This window comes from Myotis yumanensis, unplaced genomic scaffold (genome assembly GCF_028538775.1).
Source record: "Myotis yumanensis isolate MYYU_CA2020_CCGP unplaced genomic scaffold, mMyoYum1.0.hap1 SCAF_15, whole genome shotgun sequence".
Classification (NCBI taxonomy): domain Eukaryota; kingdom Metazoa; phylum Chordata; class Mammalia; order Chiroptera; family Vespertilionidae; genus Myotis; species Myotis yumanensis.
The window spans coordinates 19,843,816-19,865,920 of record NW_027223766.1 but is presented as its reverse complement, the minus strand read 5'-3'; the positions used below and the strand labels follow the sequence as shown (position 1 = coordinate 19,865,920).

At 44.9% G+C, this 22,105-nt stretch overlaps 1 protein-coding gene across 3 annotated transcripts in view; it reads right to left on the bottom strand.

Moving 5' to 3' along the window:
* PDE7A (phosphodiesterase 7A) overlaps window positions 1–17,230 on the bottom strand; it is a 108,743-nt gene extending 91,513 nt beyond the window's left edge. For all 3 annotated transcript variants that reach the window (XR_011468276.1, XR_011468277.1, XM_070392760.1), the window contains exon 1: window positions 16,991–17,230. Coding sequence is in view for 1 of the 3 variants with exons in the window: in XM_070392760.1 (XP_070248861.1) it covers window positions 16,991–17,128 (138 nt within the window). In the remaining 2 variants the exon portion in view is untranslated. The remainder of the gene's footprint in view (window positions 1–16,990) is intronic.
* Window positions 17,231–22,105: the final 4,875 nt, after the last annotated feature.

The following is a 22,105-nucleotide window of genomic DNA, read 5'->3' as shown; positions in this document are numbered from 1 at the left end:
CAGCTGGTCATAATAAATGCGAGAAGTCCTCAAAAGGCTGAATGGACTCTTTCAGCAGGGCTGAAAATCTCCATGTTATTACCTGCTGCTGGAGAGGCTGAAGGCAGTTTCCGCAACCTGATGGTCTTTATTGTTTACCAGGCCTTACCTTTGATATGTGTATCTGCTTTGCTAGAGAGTCAATGTGTTTTCCAGCAAATAAAAAGCCGTGGGTGGGTCTGGACATTCAGAGAGCCCACTTCACTAGAAAGTGGAGCCTCCCACATTTATATTTCTTGTCTAGTGTCTAGGTATTCATTTATGTTGCAGCCCCTTTTCCAGATTCCTGAACCCTTAATGCGGAAAGACCCTAGCAGCAAGAGAGCCCAGATGATACCCTCCACAAAGAGCAAGACAGAGAGAGTGAAGAATATATTTGATGGGGCAAAAAGAACATCCAGCTGGTCTCTTCTGTTTGCTCTGTGCCAGGCACTGCTCTATTTTATTTGGATTCATTCTAATAATGCCAATTTGCCCAAACTACAAATTCAAACAATTCCAGTATAAATACCAGTAAGATATTTTATGGGCAATGAGAGGGAAGAGGGAAGTCTTTGACAATAAATTCTTCTAGAATAATAAACATGCATGTAAGATCAGGTAGCAGGGAAAGGATCTAGTAGTCATCACCCTTGATAATTTTCTCTTCTTCAATTGTCAGTCCAACTGTCAACAGTTTTGAGTTCTCTAATATTACACCCATGAGCTTCACCAAACCCAGCATACTTGGCAATATTCAATTTTGGTTTGCAACTGATTTTATTGTATTTGACCAATAGGAGTGTTAACAAAGGATCAGGAGCAATATTTCAGGGGAAACTAATTTAAAAGTGGGACTTTATTACTAAACTAGAGGTCTAGTGCACAGATTCATGCACTGGTGGAGGCGTGGCCTGCAGGGATTGGCCCGCTCTGGGAGCGCCGCTCATCTCAGTCAGCCAAGTGGTGCTCCCACTGTGGGAGTACAATGACCACCATGGGGCAGAGTTGAGCGCCTGCCCCCTGGTGGTCAGTTAGCATCATAGCGAATGGTCGTTCTGGTCATTAGGTTGCTGGGCTTTTACATATATATAGATTTTGTTTCCGCTGATAAGCAAACTAGTTAACATAAAGAATTAAAAGAGAATGACATATCTACTATACAGTAATGTTCAAAATGTATGTATTTACAGAATATGTATGATTCCATTTGCTTAAAAAAGATTATCATATGTTGACATACTATATCCAGATATCTATCTGTGAACAAATTTCCAGGAAAAGCATTTAAAGAACTATAAACATTGCTTATCTATAAGGAATTAATAAGGAGAGGTTGCCTTTAATTATTCAATTTATATCCTGAATTATTTTATTTCATCATGTGGAGGTATGACTTTTATAATAATAATGATAATGATATCACTTAGTTTTAAATTAAGTACATACTAATGATAGATAATCTGTGATTCTAGCTTCCAGGAGTTCAAACTAAGCCTAATTTATAGAAGGCATTAAATTTAGAAATCTCAAATACTAATAATTAAAAACCACATCAAAAGACCTTTTTATACAACACTCAATCACTGTTTTTTTCAAATGTAATTACTTCAGACAGAACATTTCTGTTTATCCCACTATTCTGCAGAAATAAGCAGAAACAATAGGTATTAATGTAAGAAAGTACATTGCTTAACATAACAATGAATTTAAAAATGTATTGATATGTTTCAGATTCCACACTGACACTAACCCATTATGAAAATCTCACTTCTTGATTTTTGCATCAAAGAAAAATAGTCCTATTATAAGAAAAGGCTACTAAAATACACTTCCCTTTTCCAACTACATCTGAGTGGGGTCTGATTTTCTTCATATACTTTAGCCAAAACAACATTTGGCACCAAGTTCAATGTGGAAGCCTTTATGAGAATCCAGCTGTCTCCTACTAAGCAATACGCTAATGAGATTTGAAAAGGGTAAAACTAAACCAAGCCACTCTCTTTGTTACTTTGTTGTTTTGGAAAATATACTTACTTTTTCACTAAACAAAAATAAAACATTATTTATGTTAACATGTACTTGGTATTATTTTTAATGAATAGTATTTGAATTTTTCTGTTTTACTTTCTAATACAAAATAAAAATATCAATACATAAAACCCATATAAGCGAAAGTTCTTTGGAGTCTTCAATAAATTTTGAGTGGAAAAAAGTCCTAAAAACAAAAATTTTGAGATGCTACCGACCTAAAAGGCAAACAGCCCGGAACAATTTGTTTCCAACTAGGGCAAGCCGTGGGCAAACTACGGCCCGTTTGAAATGAATAAAACTAAAAAAAGAAAAGACCGTACCCTTTTATGTAATGATGTTTACTTTGAATTTATATTAGTTCACACAAACACTCCATCCATGCTTTTGTTCCGGCCCTCCGGTCCAGTTTAAGAACCCATTGTGGCCCTCGAGTCAAAAAGTTTGCCCACCCCTGATCTAGGATGAACTGTGACATGGTGAGGGTGGGGAGGGAATGAAATGCTACCGATACTAAAATTGTTTTTAGATTGAATTCCATGCTTTTAAAAAAGTTAATAATTGAGAAAAATATAAAGTTTTTAAATTAACCTACATATTTACATTTCCAATGTCTTAATTTCTTCCTGTGAAGCTGAATTACCGTCTGCTGTCATTTCCTGACAACCTTAAGAATTTCTTTTGGTATTTCTTGTAAGGCAGGTCTGCTTGCTACAAATTCTGTTTTTGCATAGGAATGTATTTATTTCAGCTTCATTTTTGAATGATAGTTTTGCTAACCACAGAATTATTCATAGACAGTTGTTTTTCTTTCAGTATTTTGGATATGTCATCCCACTACCTTCTGGCTTCCAGTGTTTCTGATGAGAAGGCAGCCATTGATCACATTGATGCTCCCCTGTATGTAAGGAGTTATGCTTCTCTTGCTACCTTCAAGATTTTCTCTTTGTCTTTCAACAGACTGACTAGGCTGCATCTAGGCATGGCTTTCTTTGTATTTATCCTACTGAGGTTCACCGAGTTTCTGGATGTGTAAAATTTTTTCATCAAATTTAGTTACGATTCTCAACAGGCTATTTTCTGCACTCTTCTCCTTGGAACTCCCATTACATGTATGTGTATTCCTGATGTTTTTCACAGATGTCTGAGGTTCTGCTTGGTTTTCTTCAATAATTTTTCTATATTTTTCAAATGGAATCACATCTATTGGTCTGTCTTTAAATGTACTGATTCTTTTTATTAGCATCTCAGAACTGCTGTTGAGTCCTAGTGAATTTTTCTTTTTAAAAAAAGTTTTTACCGATTTCACAAAGGAAGGGAGAGAGAGATAGAAACATCAATGATGAGAGAGAATCACTGATTGGCTGCCTCCTGCATGCCCCACACCGGGGATCAAGCCCGCAACCCAAGCATGTGCCCTGACTGGGAATTGAACTGTGACTTCTTTGTTCATAGGTCGATGCTCAATCACTGAGCCATGCCAGCCGGGCCTTCTAGTGAATTTTTCATCTCAGGTATTGTATTCAAGTCCAGAATTTCCATTTGATGTTTTTATAAACATTTTTACTTTGGATTTACAGAAAAGTTGCAAAAAAAAGTACAGACAATTGCTGTATATGTTTCACCCAGTTTCCCCTAATGTTAATATCTTAGATAACCATGGTACATTTGTCAAAAGTAAGAAATTAACACTGGTACAAAATTATAAACTAGTGATTTTATTCAAATTTCATCCGTTTCTCCACAAATGACCTTTCTCTGTCCCAGGATCCAATTCAGAATACCACTTGGTTATCACTTTTCTTTGGTCTCCTCTGATCCATAATAATCTCACAGTTTTTCCTTGTTTTTCATGACCTTGAAGTTTTCAAAAGTACTGGCCAGGTGCTCTTGTAGAATAAGTCTGGGTTTCACTTTGTTGTTTTCTCATGATCAGACTCTGGTTGTAAGTTTTGGGAAAGAATACTAAGAAAGTGAAGCACCCTCTCTTAACCTCAAGGTGTGGCTCTTTTTCATTGTTACTGTTTTTAATAATTTCTATACCCTTGAGAATCCCCATTTGTTGACTTACTATTGTTATACTTTCCTTTAGTTATTTAAACACGCTTTCCTGCTGAAACTGGTTTGGCTCAGTGGATAGAGCGTCGGCCTTCGGACTGAAGGGTCCCGGGTTCAATTCCAGTCAAGGGCATGTACCTGGGTTGCGGGCACATCCCCAGTGGGGGATGTGCAGGAGGCAGCTGATCGATGTTTCTCTCTCATCGATGTTTCTAACTCTCTCTCTCTCTCCCTTCCTCTCTGTAAAAAATCAATAAAATATATTTTTTAAAAAAAATTAAAAAAAAAAAAAAGCTTTCCTTTAGATCTTTTAACATTATTTATAGTAGTTGATTTGAAGTCTTTACCAAATCCAACATTTGGAAACATTCAGAGACAACTTTTTTGACTGCTTTTTTCCCCCTGTGCACAAATCACACTTTCCTAATTCCTTACTGGCTTGTAATTTTGTTGTTAAATCTAGAGATTTTATATAATCCTATCAAATAAAGGGGGATATGCTAATTGACCCTCACACCATCGCAAAAGATAGCAGTGCCCACAGCCAATAAGGAGGGAATATGCTAATTGACTGCCCCGCCCTCAAAGATGGCAGCGCCCACAGCTAGTAAGGAGAGAATATGTTAACTGACTGCCATGGCTTCAAAGATGGCAGTGCCCACAGCCACAAGATGGCAGTGCCCAGTCCCCCCAGCCGCCCAGGGCCTCCCGAGGCTCAGGTAACCAGGGGCGGCCGAGGCTTGCGCTGCCAGCAGTGGCAGCAGCAGAGATGTGATGGGGGCGTCGCCTTCCCCTGAACGTCGGGTCGCCTCCCGCCCGAGGGCTCTTGGACTGTGTAAGGGGGCAGGCTGGGCTGAGGAACCCCCCCTCCAGTGCATGAATTTTCATGCACTGGGCTTCTAGTATTTATATAAATATTGAAGCAACTCTGGATTCTTACCCTTTTCCCCTTTATTTTATTTATTTCTGTTTTTGTTTTATTCTACTGTTTAAAATGTGGCCACAAAAAAAAAATCTAAGTTAATATGTGGTTTCACAATATTTCAATTGGGTATCATTAGTGTTATACTTGAACAAGCCAGCCCAGTTTCTAACAAATAAAATTGTATAATCATTTTCTTTTGGTTGAGTACTCTTTAGTTTCACACTTTCATGTTTAGAGAGAGAGAGAGAGAGAGAGAGAATATGTTGACCTAGGAATATGGCCCATGGAGTACTGAAGATAAGGGCTGTCTACAGTCATCTGGTTCCTCAACATCAGGGTCTAAACCTATCATGACAACCACGGCCCCAGGAGAAATCCTGAGACCTGTTATAAAGTCCTTCAAAGTTGGAAACCTGTCCTCATTCTGACCATGTTATTTACCAGCTTCACATGAGAGGATCTGAATGCAAATACCACTTGGGAGAGGCTCTCCAGAAACCCTTCAGTCATCAAGGAATTAACAGTGGCCATCCTGAGATGGCCAAAGATCCTCTAAGACAGAAGGGCCTGGATGCCACGCAGAGTATGAGGTGGCACTGTGGAAGAAGAGGCGGGATTGTGAGTAGAGCAGAAAGCTGGACAGAGGACTGGGTCACAGACAGGACTTCATAAAGGTCTGATGCATTTTTTATACTTGCTGATTATCTACTTTATGTGAAGCACTGGGCTGAAGAGAGCTAAATAAAATGTCCACTTTTTAAAAAGCTCATACTCTTATTAAACTGAAGTCAGGACAGATCAGTGTACAAGGTGAGCTGTTCTAAGAGTTAGTCCTGGGCTATAACTTTAAGGACTGATATCAGAGTTAGTTAAAAAAGTCAAATCAGTAGACAAAATGCTGCAGCTAAGTGGACTCAGGAGGCAAGAAAGGTTAAATGGGATGCCAGGTATCCTAATGATACTGATATTCTAATCATATTCATCAGTATGATGAATGTACTCCAAGAACCTTTTGAAATGTATCAGTTCTGCATGGTGTGTGTGAAAAGAATTCATAGCAATCAATATATTTTAAGGCTGTGGTCTCAACACTTGTAATGCATTTATTTATGAAAGAAGCCCGGTGCACAAATTTCATGCACGTGGGGGGGGGGGGGGCCCTCAGCCGGCCTGCATCCTCTCCAATCCGGGACCCCTCGGGGGATGTCAGACTGCTGGTTTAGGCCCGATCCCGCACCGGCAGTCAGACATCCCTCTCACAATTCAGGACCACTGGCTCCTAACCGCGCACCTGCCTGCCTGCCTGATCGCTCCTAACCACTCTGCCTGCCAAGTCTGATTGCCCCCAATTTCTCCCCCCCCCCCCCCCCCGCCTGATTGCCCCCAAATGCCCTCCTTGCAGGCCTGATTGGGGTTGGGGGAATGATTGGGGGTGGGGCTGGCCATGGGGAGGGGCTGTGGTCGGTGGGCTGGCTGGCCACGCCCCTGAATGGGGTGGGGGGTGCCAATCAGGGGCCAGCAGCTTGGGGAAGGAGCCATGGGTGGTTGGCTGGCCAGCCCCGCCCCTGATAGGGGTAGGGGGGCCAATCTGTGGTGGGGCCGGGCAGGAGGAGGGGCTACAAGAGATTGGCTGGCCGGCCCTGCCCCCTATTGGGGTGAGGGGATCAGGGGCGGGGCCAGCCTGGGGAGGGGCTGCAGGAGGTTGGCTGCCCAGCCCTGCCTCCTATTGGGGTGGGGGGTGCGATCAGGGGCAGGCAGCTGCAGGGAAGGGCTGCAGGCCTATTGTGGCGGGGCAGGCTGATCAAGGGCGGGGCTGGGGGAGGGGGGGGGGAAGGGGTGTTTGGCTGGCCATCCCGCCTTGTTTTTTTGGAAGCTTCACGGACTTTTATTTATGGTGCCTGTGCTATGTCTCAAAAATACCTTCTCCCCCTGCCCAGGACAGTGCTGGGGAGGGGGCAGCAAAAAATAGCAGACGTCCCTCCCTATTGCACATGGACGCTAAATGCAGGCCCACCTGGCCCAGGACGGTGGGATGCTTGGCACATTCTCAGATCCCTGCTCAGGGGCTGGAGAGGTGACTGGTGGCAGCACACGTGAGAGGGGACCTCTGGGTGACCACTCTGGTCCTGGCTACTGGTCCTGGCACTTCCTGGTCCTCAGTTCCTTTCTGGTCCTGCCTGCAGCCCTGGTCCCCCTACCTGGCTCAGCCTCCCATCTCCATCCTCGCCTCAGATGGCCCCCTTGGCTCCTGGAGGCTCTGTCCTCCCCTCCCAGCCTGTAAGTCCCAAGGGGAGGTTATGGCTTCTCAGAGACTCTCCCGCAGCCCTGTCACTCGTGTTCACATAGGGGAAGGGGTGCGTGTGGCAGAGCAGCTGTATAAATGCGGGTGCAGGGGCAAGTCCTCCGGGGTCACTTGGACAGTTTGCTGATGAAGATGCGGATGAGGGCCGTGCTCAACCTCCTTGAGGTGCTGGTTGTCAGCCGGGAGGTTGGACAGGCCCTTCAGCTCCTCTTCCAGCCTTGCGCTCCAGGGCCCTGTGCTCAAATATCTCCAGCTCCAGGAGGACCAGCCCCTCTGCAAAGCTGCTCGTGCCTCTGCGTGGTGCGCTCTAGCTCCACCTTGAGCTGCGCCAGCCGCGGCGTGGTCTGGGTCAGGGCCTCACTAAGTCTCTAGTTCTCAACACGCAGCTTTGCATAGAGCTTCCTGAAGCTTCCCTAGGGCTCTTCTGATTCGGGCTGGGGTTCTGGGTTTAGGTCCTGCTGCCTCTGGAGGGGAAGGGCTGGATTCCGGGCTGATGTCGGCTGGCTTCGCCTCCTCCCTCTTCGCAGGCCCTCTCCTCTCATTGCCAACTCTGAGGTGCTCCCTGGAGGCCTGTGGTCCCTGTCCCTGACCGTCAGGTGCCTCTACTCTCTGGGCAGGGCCATCAGAATTCTCAGCCCCATGGACTCGGGGCTGCCAGGGAAGGGTCCAGGCTCTGTGTGCCCTGCTCTTGATTGGGTTGGGAGAGTCCGATCAGGGGCAGGCCGGCAGGGGGGAGGGGCTGCGAGGTTGGTCGCAGGCCCCAACCCCTGATCAGCCGGTTTGCTGGCTACAGTGGGCGTCATAGGGACCGGCCCATTCAGGGCCATCCTCTGCGGGTTTGTGTCTCCGCTGGCTCTGGCCTCAGCAAGCCCAGCACCATGGGGCTGGAGCTGGGGTCCGGACCCCCCGTGGGCTTATGTCTCCTCTGGCTCCGGCCCCAGCAGCCCAGCAACGCCGTCACAGGGCTGGGGCTGGGGCTGGGGTCTGGGCCCCCCTCGGGCTGTCTCCCTGCTGGCTCTGGCCCCAGCAGCCCAGCATCATGGCCGCAGGGCTAGGGCCTGGATCCCCCTGTGGGGTTGTTCTCTCCAGCTCTCGGGGCCGAGCCCAGCCCCTCCAACTGAGCTGGTCATGACCATTACAGCGTGCTGACTTAATCTGCATATTATTTCTTTATATAGAGATTATAGCAGATCCTCAAAAAATGTCATTTCATTGTAACATTAATGCGATGCTGTATTTTATCTCAATAAGCTTATAGTAAAACTGGTTTCGTTATGTGATGTTTCACCACAGTTCCAAGAACCCATCAACACAACATAGATAAAATTAGGATTTAAGACAAGGTTAAAAATATAAATAAAAATCTAAAATTTTATTTTCATATCTTCAATGGCTTTTCTGAATTAGCCCACTTGAATCCTGCTCTAACATATCCTAACAGTTAAAAAGACAATAAGAACACTGGTTTTGGGAAAATGAAAGTGGAAAGCCTTGTCAAAGTTATTAAAACTGCACCTTAAATGGAAATGAGCTGAGGCCAGCCACAAAAATCCTTGAAGTCACGTCCAGAAAGTTTTTCTGAAAATAGATTTGGAGTATTCTCAGTGTGAATAAAATAAAAGTGCAAGTGTTGGTTCTATGCAGTTCAGGTAAACTACCTCTTTTATCTTCAAACTGACCTATTTATGTTAATACTAGTGACCTGGTGCACAAATTCATGCACATTGAAAGAAATTAATTAGAAGGTGGCTGGCGGGACGCGACTGGGTGAGATGGGCTGGACATGTCCTGGAGCCAATCTCCCGCGGCCCCTCTCTGGCCAGCCGTACCTGGGGTGGCGCCGTGGCTGGAGGGTATCTGCAGAGTGAGTGGGATCCCTCTGGCAGGTGGGGTCCCTAGGCCTGGCCTGCAGGGCTCGGGCAAAAACGGGCTCTCTGACATCCCCCGAGGGGTCCTGGAGTGCAAGAGGGCACTCTGCAAAGTTGCTGTCATACAAGGTATGGAACACAAACGCAAGTATGCAGTAAACCAGATTTGGGGCCAAAAGTGCCCCAGCAACAACATAACCCATGGCCGAAGGTGGAATCGTGCGGCCCTGTGAGGAATTGGGCTCCCTCCTCTCTGGTTTCGGGATGAGTCACTGCAGCTCGGCAGCTCCTGCATTGAGTGTCTGCCCCCTGGTGGTCAGTGCGTGTCATAGCTACCAGTCGGATGGACACTTAGCATATTAGCCATATATATATGGGGGGGGGGGGCCCGGTGCACGAAATTTGTGCACTGGGGGGTGGTGTCCCTCAGCCCAGCCAGCACCCTCTCCAATCTGGGACCCCTCAGGGGATGTCCTACTGCCCGTTTATGCCTGATCCCAACCGGCAGTCAGACATCCCTCTCACAATCTGGGAGTGTTGGCTCCCAACTGCTCGCCTGCCTGATTACCCCTAACCGCTTCTGCCTGCCAGCCTGATCACCCCCTAACCCAGTGATGGTGAACCTTTTGAGCTCGGCATGTCAGCATTTTGAAAAACCCTAACTTAACTCTGGTGCCGTGTCACATATAGAAGTTTTTTGATATTTGCAACCATAGTAAAACAAAGATTTATATTTTTGATATTTATTTTATATATTTAAATGCCATTTAACAAAGCAAAATCAACCAAAAAAATGAGTTTGCGTGTCAACTCTGACACGCGTGTCATAGGTTCACCATCACTGCCCTAACCACTCCCCTGCCAGCCTGATTGACACCTAACTGCTCCCCTGCCGGCCCGGTCGTCCCCAACTGCCCTCCCCTGCCAGCCCGGTCGCCCCATCTGCCCTCCCCTGCTGGCCTGGTCGCCCCTAACTGCTCTCCCCTGCCAACCTGGTTGCCCCTAACTGCCCTCCCCTGCCGGCCTGGTCCCTCCCAACTGCCTTCCCCTGCAGGCCTGATGGCTCCGAGCTGCCCTCCCCTGCTGGCCTGGTCTCCCCTAACTGCCCTCCCCTGCTGGCCTGATTGCCCACAACTGCCCTCCCCTGCCGGCCATCTTGTGGCTGTGGGCACCGCCATCTTTGAGGGTGTGGCATCAATTAGCATATTCCCTTATTGGCTGTGGGCGCCGCCATCTTTGCAACTGTGTGAGGATCAATTAGCATAGTCCCTCTTTATTAGATAGGATAAAGATTATAAACCACCAAAAAAAATCCTTTTAAATCTTTGTAAGATATAAATTCTCTTTAACAATGTAAAGATTTTAGAAAAGCTATCTAAAATGGGTCCTATTTTCCATTGCTCTTACTATAAAATTTGAGGTATTATTACATAATTAAAAATATTTTAAATAATTTGCTTGAGAGAGACTGTGCCAATTGCTTTCTCAGTGACAGTACTTTTGCCACGTACTTTATATGGTCCTGAGCTAGAGTTTGGTCAACTCAAAACTTCAAGGAATAGAGTAGGCTTTGCTAAAACTTAGTTATCCAGATAATTTCTTTTTCCCCAAATGCTACCCTGTACTACTTTTGTCCTCTCCTCCCTCTAGCTATCATTTTCCAAAAACACAGCCATCCCTACCAGCAGGTGGAGGCATGGAGCAGTAATTCAAAATTCCTACTCAAAACTATAAGCAGGAAACGTTTCTAATGTCAACCACAAGATCAGTGACATAGGCCCCTTAGAAAGGGTACCTGCCAGCAGCCAAAATGAAGCCCTGGAAGCTTTGAAGGCTCATCTACAAGTGTAGTTTTTGTTCCTTTCCTCGTATATGATCATATATATTAACACACTGAATGCAAAAGTATCATTTAACTGTGAATAACTTTTTGAAAGGCACATTTGGTAACAATATAAAAATCAACATTCTATGTTACCTTTAGGCAAAAACAGGTCATTTAAATGTGAAAGAGAACACTCAATTTTCTACCAATTCAAATTAATCATAAAATTGAACAATATATAGGCAGAGTAAAAATTCTGAGTTTTTATATTGGGAGTTAATTGTTGCAGTTTTCTGGAGTGGCCAAAGGGATCGTAAGAATGTCCAACTATGAAAAGAAAGGAAATCACTTCTCCTCTGACCCTTTTTGAAAAGTAAAAGGGCGGAGAGGAGGGGTGATATTTACACTAAAATATTAACAGAAGTCTTATCAAATTGCCTCAAAGAGAATGGATGGTACCTCTCCCGCTTTCTACCCAAAGTGAGCCCCTTAATCCTCTAACTCCTGCATGAAAGGGCTTACTTAATATCTTACCTCCTGCAGGACCATTATGTTTACAAAAGAATTCTTGCATAAACAGTATGTGCAACTGATGGAACTCTAGGCACAGCAACAAGGCAGCAAAATCTGGGCAAATTACATCCTATAGACTGTATTCATGATAACTTACAAACTAGCAATCTGAGTACCCTACTTCTCAAACAGAACTATACCCCAAATACACTATACATTTACATTTTTTGTTTGAGCATATAATTTGTAATATAAACATATATTAGTTCAGAAATAAAAGCCAAAATACGGTAGTATTAAGTTTAAATCAAAGTATGAAGTATTTCTGAAAACGGAAAAATGAAAGCAAGGTCCCAAAAGAACAAGTCTTTGGGAGTGGGCAGGGAGGAAAGTCTCTGAACAGAATCACTCCCCTGGCAGTATCCCACCACTTCCCAGATTGTATTCCACTCTGGCTCACACTATGCCCTGCACTGGCTTCTGAATGTAGACTTGTGAAGAGGCAACTACTAGGGTAACAGTAATTTGGAATAGCGCACATTTACACACTGATATCAGATATATAAGAGCCCTTATAAATGAGCTCAGGATATGCAAATGATATTTCACAAAGAGGAAATGCAAATGCAAAAAACACTTCAGGATGTGTACGGGCTTGCTGACTGCAAGTTAAAACTAACTCCGTGTATCACAGTGCATCTATTAACGCAGTAAAACATTTATATAAATGCTCATAAAATACAAAATAATGTTTGTTAAATAATTATATAGTATTATAATCTAATAACATATTGGAGATGAAAGAGAGATGATCATTTATCTTGGTACTGTAGAAGGATAGAGCGTTCCAGAAAGCCAAAAAATATTACTAGGTATTGACCCAACCTAGTGATTCCATTCTAAAGACTTTGTCATACATGTTTTGTGTACAACAGCAAGAGCCTGAAAGTAACTTTAATGGTCAACCTTCAGAGCATGTTTTACTGATAGATCAACATTAGGTCACTCCTAATGATCATTAAGTAACATTATACACCTGCTCTGCCAATACAATAGCCACTATTCATGTGCAGCTAGTTGAGTAAAATTGAATTTAAAATTCAGTTCCTCAAACTAGCCACATTTCAAGTGCTCACCTAGCTATACGGGGTGGGCAAAAGTAGGTTTGCGGGTGTTTGTATGGAAAATAATAACCAATATAAGAATAAACTTTGTCTCTTGAACTCATAACTATAAAAAACCTACTTTTGCCCACCCTGTATATGGCTAATGACTATTATATTGGATACTACAGCAAACATTTCCATTATCCCTAAAAGTTCTGTTGGATAGTGCTGAACTGCCTCTCCTCCTGCCACATACACCCATTTATCTAGAAACACCTCCTTAACCGTCAGGCCGTGGACTGAGCCTCGGCTAGTATTTGAAGCTTCCTCTGATTTACCCAGGAAATTTAGGTATACTTTCCCAGCGTTTCATCAACACCCTGATAACGCCAATACAAAAACTGCATCACATATAATCATACCCTTTTCCCCATTACAATCCTGTAACCTTTTTGAAAGAGGAACCAATTTTTATCCGGGTTTTGAACTGTTCTGGAACATACATATAGGACCTTCATAACCTGTCATATACTAAGAACATTGCTAAAGACAACACAGACGTACACTATGACGACACGTGGAAAGAAAAACTTGGGTAGGCTGGCAGGCTCACAAGTGATTTTTAAAAAACTACTAATTCTTTACCTCTCTCAGTACTTAACACAAGGAGCCTCCTTCACAGAAGGTGTTCAGTAAATATTTGTGGAATAGTTTCTGTATTTTAAAAAAAGACACCAAGAGTGAACCTAATGTACACTATGGACTCTGGGTGATAACGATGTGTTAATGTAGGTTCAGCAATTGTAACAAATGTATCGCTCTGGTGGGGGATGCTGGTAACAGGGGGAGGTTATACATGTTTGGGGTCAGGGGGTACATGAAAAACCTTTGTGCCTTCCACTCAATTGTGCCGTGAACTTTGAACTGCTCTAAAAAAAAAGCCCAGCCTATGAAAAAAAAATGATAAATTAGTAATCAAATTTAGCTTATTATATTAAAAGCATGTTTACGTGTGAGACCCAAATATTTTATTCAATAATAATACATATCATATAGATTTATAATAAATTTTGAAAATGAAATCTCAAATTTCTAACCCAAAAAGACTTGTTTCCAGTGCATAGAAATTTTGACTGAAATAATCCCAGGTGCAGTGCTTTGGTTGCCATCAATATACTAACCCAACTTCCACACTTTACTAATTAAGCACTTACCTATGCAAAGCACTGTGGCCACAATGGTAAACAAGACAGTTTCTGCCCTAGCAATATTTTTTTCCAAGTAAGAACTTTGTCTGCAAGGTAAGTCTTCAAATCCATCTATCAACAATAGATATCCCAAAATGGCAAAAACAAGCTTCTTTCATTATCCCTATTTTCCAAATAATTTTTTAAAAATCCTATTAACCATTTGAGAAAGTAGTACATGACCTGGTTTAAAACAAAAAGTTAATGCCTCATTTACTTGGCATCCTAGGGAAAGCTGGTGTTCCACATAAATGAATTTTCCAGATAACTGACACTTGTCCATTTAATATCAACACTTAAATTGTTTGGCATGGAGAGCATTTTTAAAAAACAGCACAAATCTTTAAACTTCAAAAAATAGGCTCTATTTATATTGTTCTAATAACTGTGCTGTACAACAGGCAAGCCCCTAAACTATAAGTCCCCAGGGTGCCTTTGTAAAAGGTGAGGCTATGAAGAGTTTTTCTTCAGATCCCACTGCCTTCTGGTGTGTCAGCTGTCAACTCTGTCCTATCAGTGTGAACCTGCCTCAGCCTCCCAGCCCCCTTTCAAATGTGCTGCTACTTAGAAAACAAGTTTGTCAAAATGTTGCCTAAAACACAGCCTTTGAGAAGTTCGACAAATCTATTTTGGTTGCTCAGAGTCTTTTATGTCCTGAATCTGCTAAAATCTAGTTACAAGTTCCAAACCAAGTTTTGGATAAATAAGTCACTCCTATATCTTGATTACAGTCCTTATATTGTTTTTATATTTAAAATTGATGTCAGAAACAACTTCATTACCTATTCACTCATTCAACAAATATTTAAGTATCACTATGAGCTAGGCTCCAATATTATGGTGAAGAATTGAAAAGATCATTAGTTTTGAAAATATTTTAAGATAGAAAAACCCTACTACAAAAAACTCCTACTTAGTCCTAAACACACACACACACCCCACAGATTTTTTTTTTAAGTCTTTTAAGTGAAACTACACACCACCTAAATTTTTTAAATATCTGCGGGTTCTTTAGACTTAGAAACTGAAGATTCCAGGGTAAAGAAAGCTTTTAATTTAACTAAATATTTATTTTATAGAGCTCTGAATAAGATCCCAACATTTTTTTTTTTCTATTACAAATTCCATCTAGCTAAAGACATCACCACCAATATATGCTTTTAGTATTAAGTGATACTCAGTCTTGGAAATGATAAGCATACCCATTTCAGCATCATAGTAAGTTTACCATCATCATTTTAACGTTGAGCAACATTAGGAAAGTGTTAATTCAGGAAAATTTCTGTCCAAATTTTCAGAAGTTCCAAGGGTATAGAAATTTTTCTTCAAGTTTTAAGAGTGGGTAAAATATGGTGTGACTCTACATAATCTGCTTTATCTGCCACAATCATATTTTTTACATTCCATTACCCATGAAAACCTAAGGCTGGGAAATGAATCAAGGAGTGCAACTTAAAACTGGTCTCTACGGATTAATTAAGACATCAGGTAAAACCCCTGGCATCAGCCTTACTTGTTTTAATTCCCATGAAATCTCTCTTCTCATTCACATTCTCCTCAGGGAGCATAAGTTAACTACTCATATTTTAGATTTTATAATTGATTAATTATTGCCTTTATTATTTAGATCGAACCGGAAATGGGTATTTGTCATGTGCCTGCTGATCTGAGAAAGTAAAATATTTAGAAGTGAAAAAAAGTTACTAACACTTAAAATCTTCAATTACTGCCATCAAAAACCTTTTTCAACAGTGCATTAACATCTCCAACATTCATTTTGCAACCTAAAAATGCTTTAAACAGTGCTATAAAGGGAAATCCTGACCCAACTCTCAAAATAACAATGTGGTGGTATCTAAAAGGTCACTTAATATCATCGTAGTTTTTACAAGTTGGCTCTGACCTCATGAGTATATCACCTTGACCTATGAAATAAAAACAATTCAGAGAAAAACCCAAATATAGGCTCTTGCTCTCTCTAAAAGCCATTTAGGCAAAGAAACGAATGACAAATATTTACTGAGCACACCTGTTATAAGCAATATCTCTACCAGGTGCTCCCCACTACCAGTTTAAACACACACACACACACACATCCCGCTCGAAATATATACAATATAATTAGAGGGAGAAAAAATATTAAAATATATTAATATGAACCAATAGAAAAGTAAATATTTTTTTATTAAAAAGTGATCATGAATATGTAACGTTCTGGCAGCAGAAATGCAGGGCACTAAAATCAAATTTCAAGAAAATTCTTTTGGCTTCCCTCTTGGAAATCTGGCAATCAAAATTAAAAATCGGCAAGAACTAAGAAGTGGGCCAACAGCATCACCACAGCAAAAAACAACAACAACAAAACCCGAAATCCTCAGGAGCAACTGGTTTTGGACCATTCAAAACAAAGTTTTTCTGTGAGTGCTCATCAATAGCCTCTCTCCTAAAATCTCCTTATTAAATTAAAAACAACGCTGATTCCTGGCTCTCAACTTTGCGGTAACCGAAGCTTCATGGAAACGCTCTCGCTTCTCCGATCCCGCTTAGGGGTGCAGCTACACTCGGGAGCCTGGAGAGCAGAGCAGGGAGCCGGTCTATTGTTCTGAGCACCGCAGGTTCATCTGCGCACCACGGGGCGCGCGGGAGCGGGGCAGGCGAGGCGCGAACCCGGCACAGGTGTGTGTGTTTGCGTGTGAAAGGGGGGCACAGGTGTGCAGGGGGGCACAGGTGTGCAGGGCCACAACTAAGGAAGACAGGCCCAACTTCCAGACCGAGACCTCGAGCAAGGGAGGGACCCAAAGTCATTTCTCTAACCCTCTGATCAGGGGTGTGGAAGTGGGGACCGGGGAGGGGCTAAAGGGCTCCCGGAGCCCACCTGCCTGGAGGCCGGGCACTGAGAGTGGACAGTCCCGAGGATCAAAGAAAGGGCTCCCCCATCGAAGGACCAGCCTGGAAAGCCCCAAACAATGAGCAACGCTGGGTCTGGGGGATCGGCGAGGGCTGCGGGTGTCGCGGAGGTGAAGCCGGGTGGGAAGAGAGAAACAAAGAGAGGAAGAAGCCCCCCGAGAGTGCGCCCCCCACAGCGACGGCAGTTTACCTGGGAGAGCTGCCGCGGATTGGGGCAGCCGAAGAGCGCGGAGCTGGAGCTGAAGCTGATGGCTCCTCGGCGGCTGAGGACGTGCTGGGGGACCGGTCTGTCCAGGGGCAGCACCGGCAGCTGGTAACATACTTCCATTGAACACGCCCGCCCTGCCCCGGCCGCCGGCCCCTGCGCTCGGAAGGGGCCGCGGCTGCGGGGCACCGGGCCGCGGCGGGGGAGGGCGGGCGGTGGCGGACCCCGGGCCGGGAAGCCGCGCTCACGCCTCCGCCACCCGAACGCTGCGCCCGGGCCACCAGCGGAAAAGCGCCTCGGCGGCCGCGGCGACAGTTACCAGGACCCGCGCGCGCCCGGCTCCGCGGTGCCGGCGGGGGCAGCCCGGGCCAAGTCGGAGGGGGAACCCCGCCGCCCCGGGGGTCTGACGCCCGCAGGAGCGGAGCAGCGGCGGCGCCGGGGCAGAGCCAGGCGAAGCCAGAAGGGACGGCTGGAGCCAGCGTCGGGACCCGGGTGCGCCGGGCTCGGGAGCAGCACCAGCTCCGGCCCCGCCGCCGGCCCCTCCCCGCCCCTCCCCCGGAGCCTGACTTCACTCCTCCCGCGGCGCGAGCCGGCGTAATTCACACTTTGCAGCCGCGGCCCCTGCGCCAACCACGGCCGCCGCCTCCGTGACGTCACGACGCCGCGCCGCGGGCCCGCGCCGCCGCAGCGCCGGGAGACGGGCTAGCGGCCGCGGGTGCGAGCCGCCTGCCTCCGGCTCGGCGCCCCGCGCTCTGTCGCTGCCCCTCGCGGCGCGCACCGCCGTCCTCCCCGGCCGACCTCCGCCCGCAGCCCCCTCGGCCTCTCCCCCGGCTGCTCCCCACCCCAGGCGCGTGCGCACGAGGCCCCGCCGCGCGGGGACATTCCCCGATCGCTCAGCTCTGGCGATCGAGGGCGAAGGTGCCGGGCGGGTTCAGCCTGCGCGGGAGGCGCAGCTCGGGCCTGGCGACCCCAGAAACCCGAAGCCCGTGGCGCCGCCGCAGCGCTCAGCCCTGGCCGCGGGGTCCCTGCGGTGTTTCCCTCCTTGAATTCCCATTCTTGGGCTTTGCTGGGACCGCTGCGGCAGTGACGTCAGCGTCCCGCGCGGGCACCGTGCTCCCGGCTACGTCACTGCCAGCCCCTGGGGAGGGGGGGTGGTTGCGGGGCAGGCTGGGGCTCCCGCGCTTCCCTGGCAGGTGCGGGTGCCGGGCCACGCGGAGAGCTGGGGAGCCGATAATGCGGGGGTGAGGAGGGGGCGTAGGGGTGGAGGGAAGACACCGAGACTGAGAAAAGAGTACACGGGAAAAATGAGAAAGGATGCTATGGAGAAGACAAAGGAGAGAAGGAGATAGCTGGCCCTTTTACCAACAGTGTTGTTTGTTGGCGTTGATTTGTAGAAAGCAGGAGAATGTAAAGAACTCTTGACCTGGTTTGTAAGCTGGATATGTAAGTTGCAGGTTCGTTTCTTCACAGGTTCTCCTTGAACTGTCAAAGCTTTTCAGCTGCAACACATTGTTCCAAATGCATTCCAACCTCAGGACGTCAGCAGGAACCAGCTCTCCCCTGCTGGCAAAATTGTTAATTTGGCTCTGTGCTCAGGGCACCCACCCTTCCACTTATCTGCTGTGACTAGCCACTGGCAAGGTGGAAAGTACTGCATAGCCATTACCATGCGAGCTGCACTAAATGCTCATGGTCCCATAAATCAACCAATGTCTGCAAGGCGTTTTATCATCTTTCCGTGGCATCTGTTTCCTTTATATCACTTTAAACTTTCTATCTCCGCCGTGGGTATTTTTCTACTTTGTTTGCTCTCTACTGTTAAAAGAAATATAACTTACACTGTAGTTTCATGGATTTGACTTCACTAAATGCTAAGCTCCCAACTCATCTTTGACACCCTAATACTCCCACAATATTTAGTAGATGTACTGAGCACCTACTGTATGCTTAATATTAAGCTAAACACTTTCTCCTATTATAGCAAAAAGGAGGAGGAGGAGAAGAAGAAGAAAAACAACCCTGAGGTAATAGTATTAAATTGAAATTAGTCTCAGGGAAACATAAGTTACCCTAGATTTTACACAGATAAATGGCAGAACTGACCTCAAATACAGCTAACCATCCAGAAGCTGGTATTGGTGTGATACCAGGCAGTATATGCCAAATAACTACATCACATTTAATATCAAAGAGACTCAGTTCAATTAAATCGTTTAATAAGACTCCGGGCACTAACTAAACACATCTCCCCTCAGCAGAGTGGGAAGCTAACATTTGCTATGCACCTACTGTGAGCCATAATAGGTATTCTACATACAATGTTGAACTTAACCCTTACATAGCCACATACGTAAACATTTGATCTCAATTCCACAGATGAGGACTCAGGTTCCAAGACCATAAATCATTTATGCCACCGAACTCTGTTCTGTGTGATCTCAGAGCCATGCATTTCCACTGCACCATGGGTATCTCAAGACCAGAACTTCAATTGTGTTCAGCATTTTTTTACTGTATAGGGGAGTGTACTAGCATTCACCAGAAAAACAGAACCAATAGGATATATCTCTATCCATCTGTCCCCCCAAAAATGTATACACACACTTTGAATAATTATAAAGGCAGTGTTTATTAAAATACATTTCAATTTCAAAATTAAGCTAGCAGCTGTTAAAGTGTGTATACATTTTGGGGGGATATATATATATATATATATATATATAGAGAGAGAGAGAGAGAGAGAGAGAGAGAATGAGATTTGCTACACATGTGCCTCATCCAGGACATGAGCTGGAGGAGCTGCAGGCCCTGCTGCTGCCTCTTGCAATGAGGTGAATCAGCAGATCATGTGCAAAATTGCAATGGTGCCTGGGACCCTGCATGGACCTTCCAAGTATAATGGCTGGTGCTTCACTTCCACTTAAATCTGCAAATTTCTATCATGGCCAAGCAAACCAAAATCATAAAAGAGAATTATGGGAAATGTAGTTCCTGCTTAGGAACAAAATCACTCCAGTCCAACTCTTGTCAACTTGACATCCATGCACACTTTTAAAAAAATCTTCACCCGAGAATATTTTCCTATTGATTTTTAGAGAGAGGGGAAGGGAGGGAGAGAGACACGGTGAGAGAAACATCAATGTAAGAGAAACACATCGATTGGTTGCCTCCAGATCGAGACTTGCAGCTAAGGTACATGCCCTTGATCAGAATTGAACCTGGGACCCTTCATTCTGTGGGGCAACGCCCTATTCATTGAGCCAAACTGGGTAGGGCACCCCTGAACTTCTTTAGATTAGAAACTGGTAGGAATAATTGAATAAGTCAGTTAATATCCATTTGAACATTGTATTCACAGCCCAAAACCTTAACTCTAAAGTTGAGGGGTAAATATAAAATTACTATTGAAGAATCCAAGATTAAATTTTTAGGTAAACCACATAATAACCATATAATTAAATTTTTACAAAGTGCAGCAAAATAACATATATATGTATATATATATGTATATATATATGCAGTAGCAAATCAATTTTTTAAATGCAACTAAAACGATTATTCTATTTATAGTATTTAATTAGTAAAAATTTACAATTCTTAGAGTGGAAGAAGTCAGTACTCAAAATTCAGTTAAATTTAATGTGAAATTTGTTCATTTGGGAATAAGTGAATATAATTAGTAATAAGGGTCACCGACTTTAGAAATGATTGAATATCCAAGATTGAAGCTTTTCAAAAATTTCGAGGAAAAACAACTCAGTTCAAAAATGGGTAAAACAGCCCTAGCCGGATTTGCTCAGTGGATAGAGCAGGGGTCCTCAAATTACGGCCGGCGGGCCACATGCAAATACAAATATTATATTTGTTCCCGTTTTGTTTTTTTACTTCAAAATAAGATATGTGCAGTGCGCATAGGAATTTGTTCATAGTTTTTTTTTAAACTATAGTCCGGCCCTCCAACGGTCTGAGGGACAGTGAACTGGCCCTCTGTTTAAAAAGTTTGAGGACCCCTGGGATAGAGTGTCGGCCTGTGACCCAAAGGGGCATGGGTTCGATTCCAGTCAAGGGCACATAGCTCAGTTGCAAGCTCCTCCCTGGCCTGGGCCCTGGTCCAGGCTTGTGAAGGAGGCAGCTAATCAATGTGTTTCTTTCACATTGTTGTTTCTGTCTTTCCCTCTCTCTTCCACTCTCCCTAAAAAATCAACAGAAAAATACCCTCGAGTGAGGATTTAAAAAAAAAAGGGTAAAATAGCCAGGCTGGTGTGGCTGAGGTCACAGTTTGATTCCCAGTCAGGGCTCATGCCCAGGTTGCCAGCTTGATCCCCAGTGTGAGATGTGCAGGAGGCAGCCAATCCATGATTCTCATCAGTGATCTCTCTCTCTCTCCCGCCCCCCCCCACCTCTCCCTTCCTCTCTGAAATCAATCTACACTAATAAAAGAGAAACATGGTAATTAGCGTACGACCGCTACCCTTTTCATTGGCTAATCAGTGAGTATATGCAAATTAACTGTCAGCCAAGATGGCGGCCGGCAGCCAGGCACTGAAGCGAGCATGAGGCTTGCTTGCTGCGGACTCCAACATTCCCTGCCTCACTTGCCAGCCTCTCAGCTCCAAGTCTAAGCAACTATGTACTATGTTGCAAATAAGAAGCTAAACAAAAGCCCAGAAACCAGCCAGACTGAAACCCAGCTGGACCACAACATTGTATCGATGTTTTCAGCAGCGAGGCCTCAGAGCTAAAGCTGGCCCAGAATAAAAAAAGAAAAAAAAAAGAAAACAAGGTGCGGTTGGAAGCTTCAGTCACTCGCCACCCGGAAAACAGCCCTCAGCCCCTCACCCAGATTGGCCAGGCACCCCAGTGGGGACCCCCACCCTGATCCAGGACACCCTTCAGGGCAAACCAGCCAGCCCCTACCCGTGCACCAGGCCTCTATTCTATATAGTAAAAGGGTAATATGCCTCCCAGCACCGGGATCAGCGGAGCAGCGAGGCTCCCGGCACCGGGATCAGCGTGACAGGGGGCAGCGCCCAAACCCCCTGATTGCCCTGCGGCTCTGTGTGTGACAGGGGGCGGGGCCACAACCTCCCTATCCGCCCT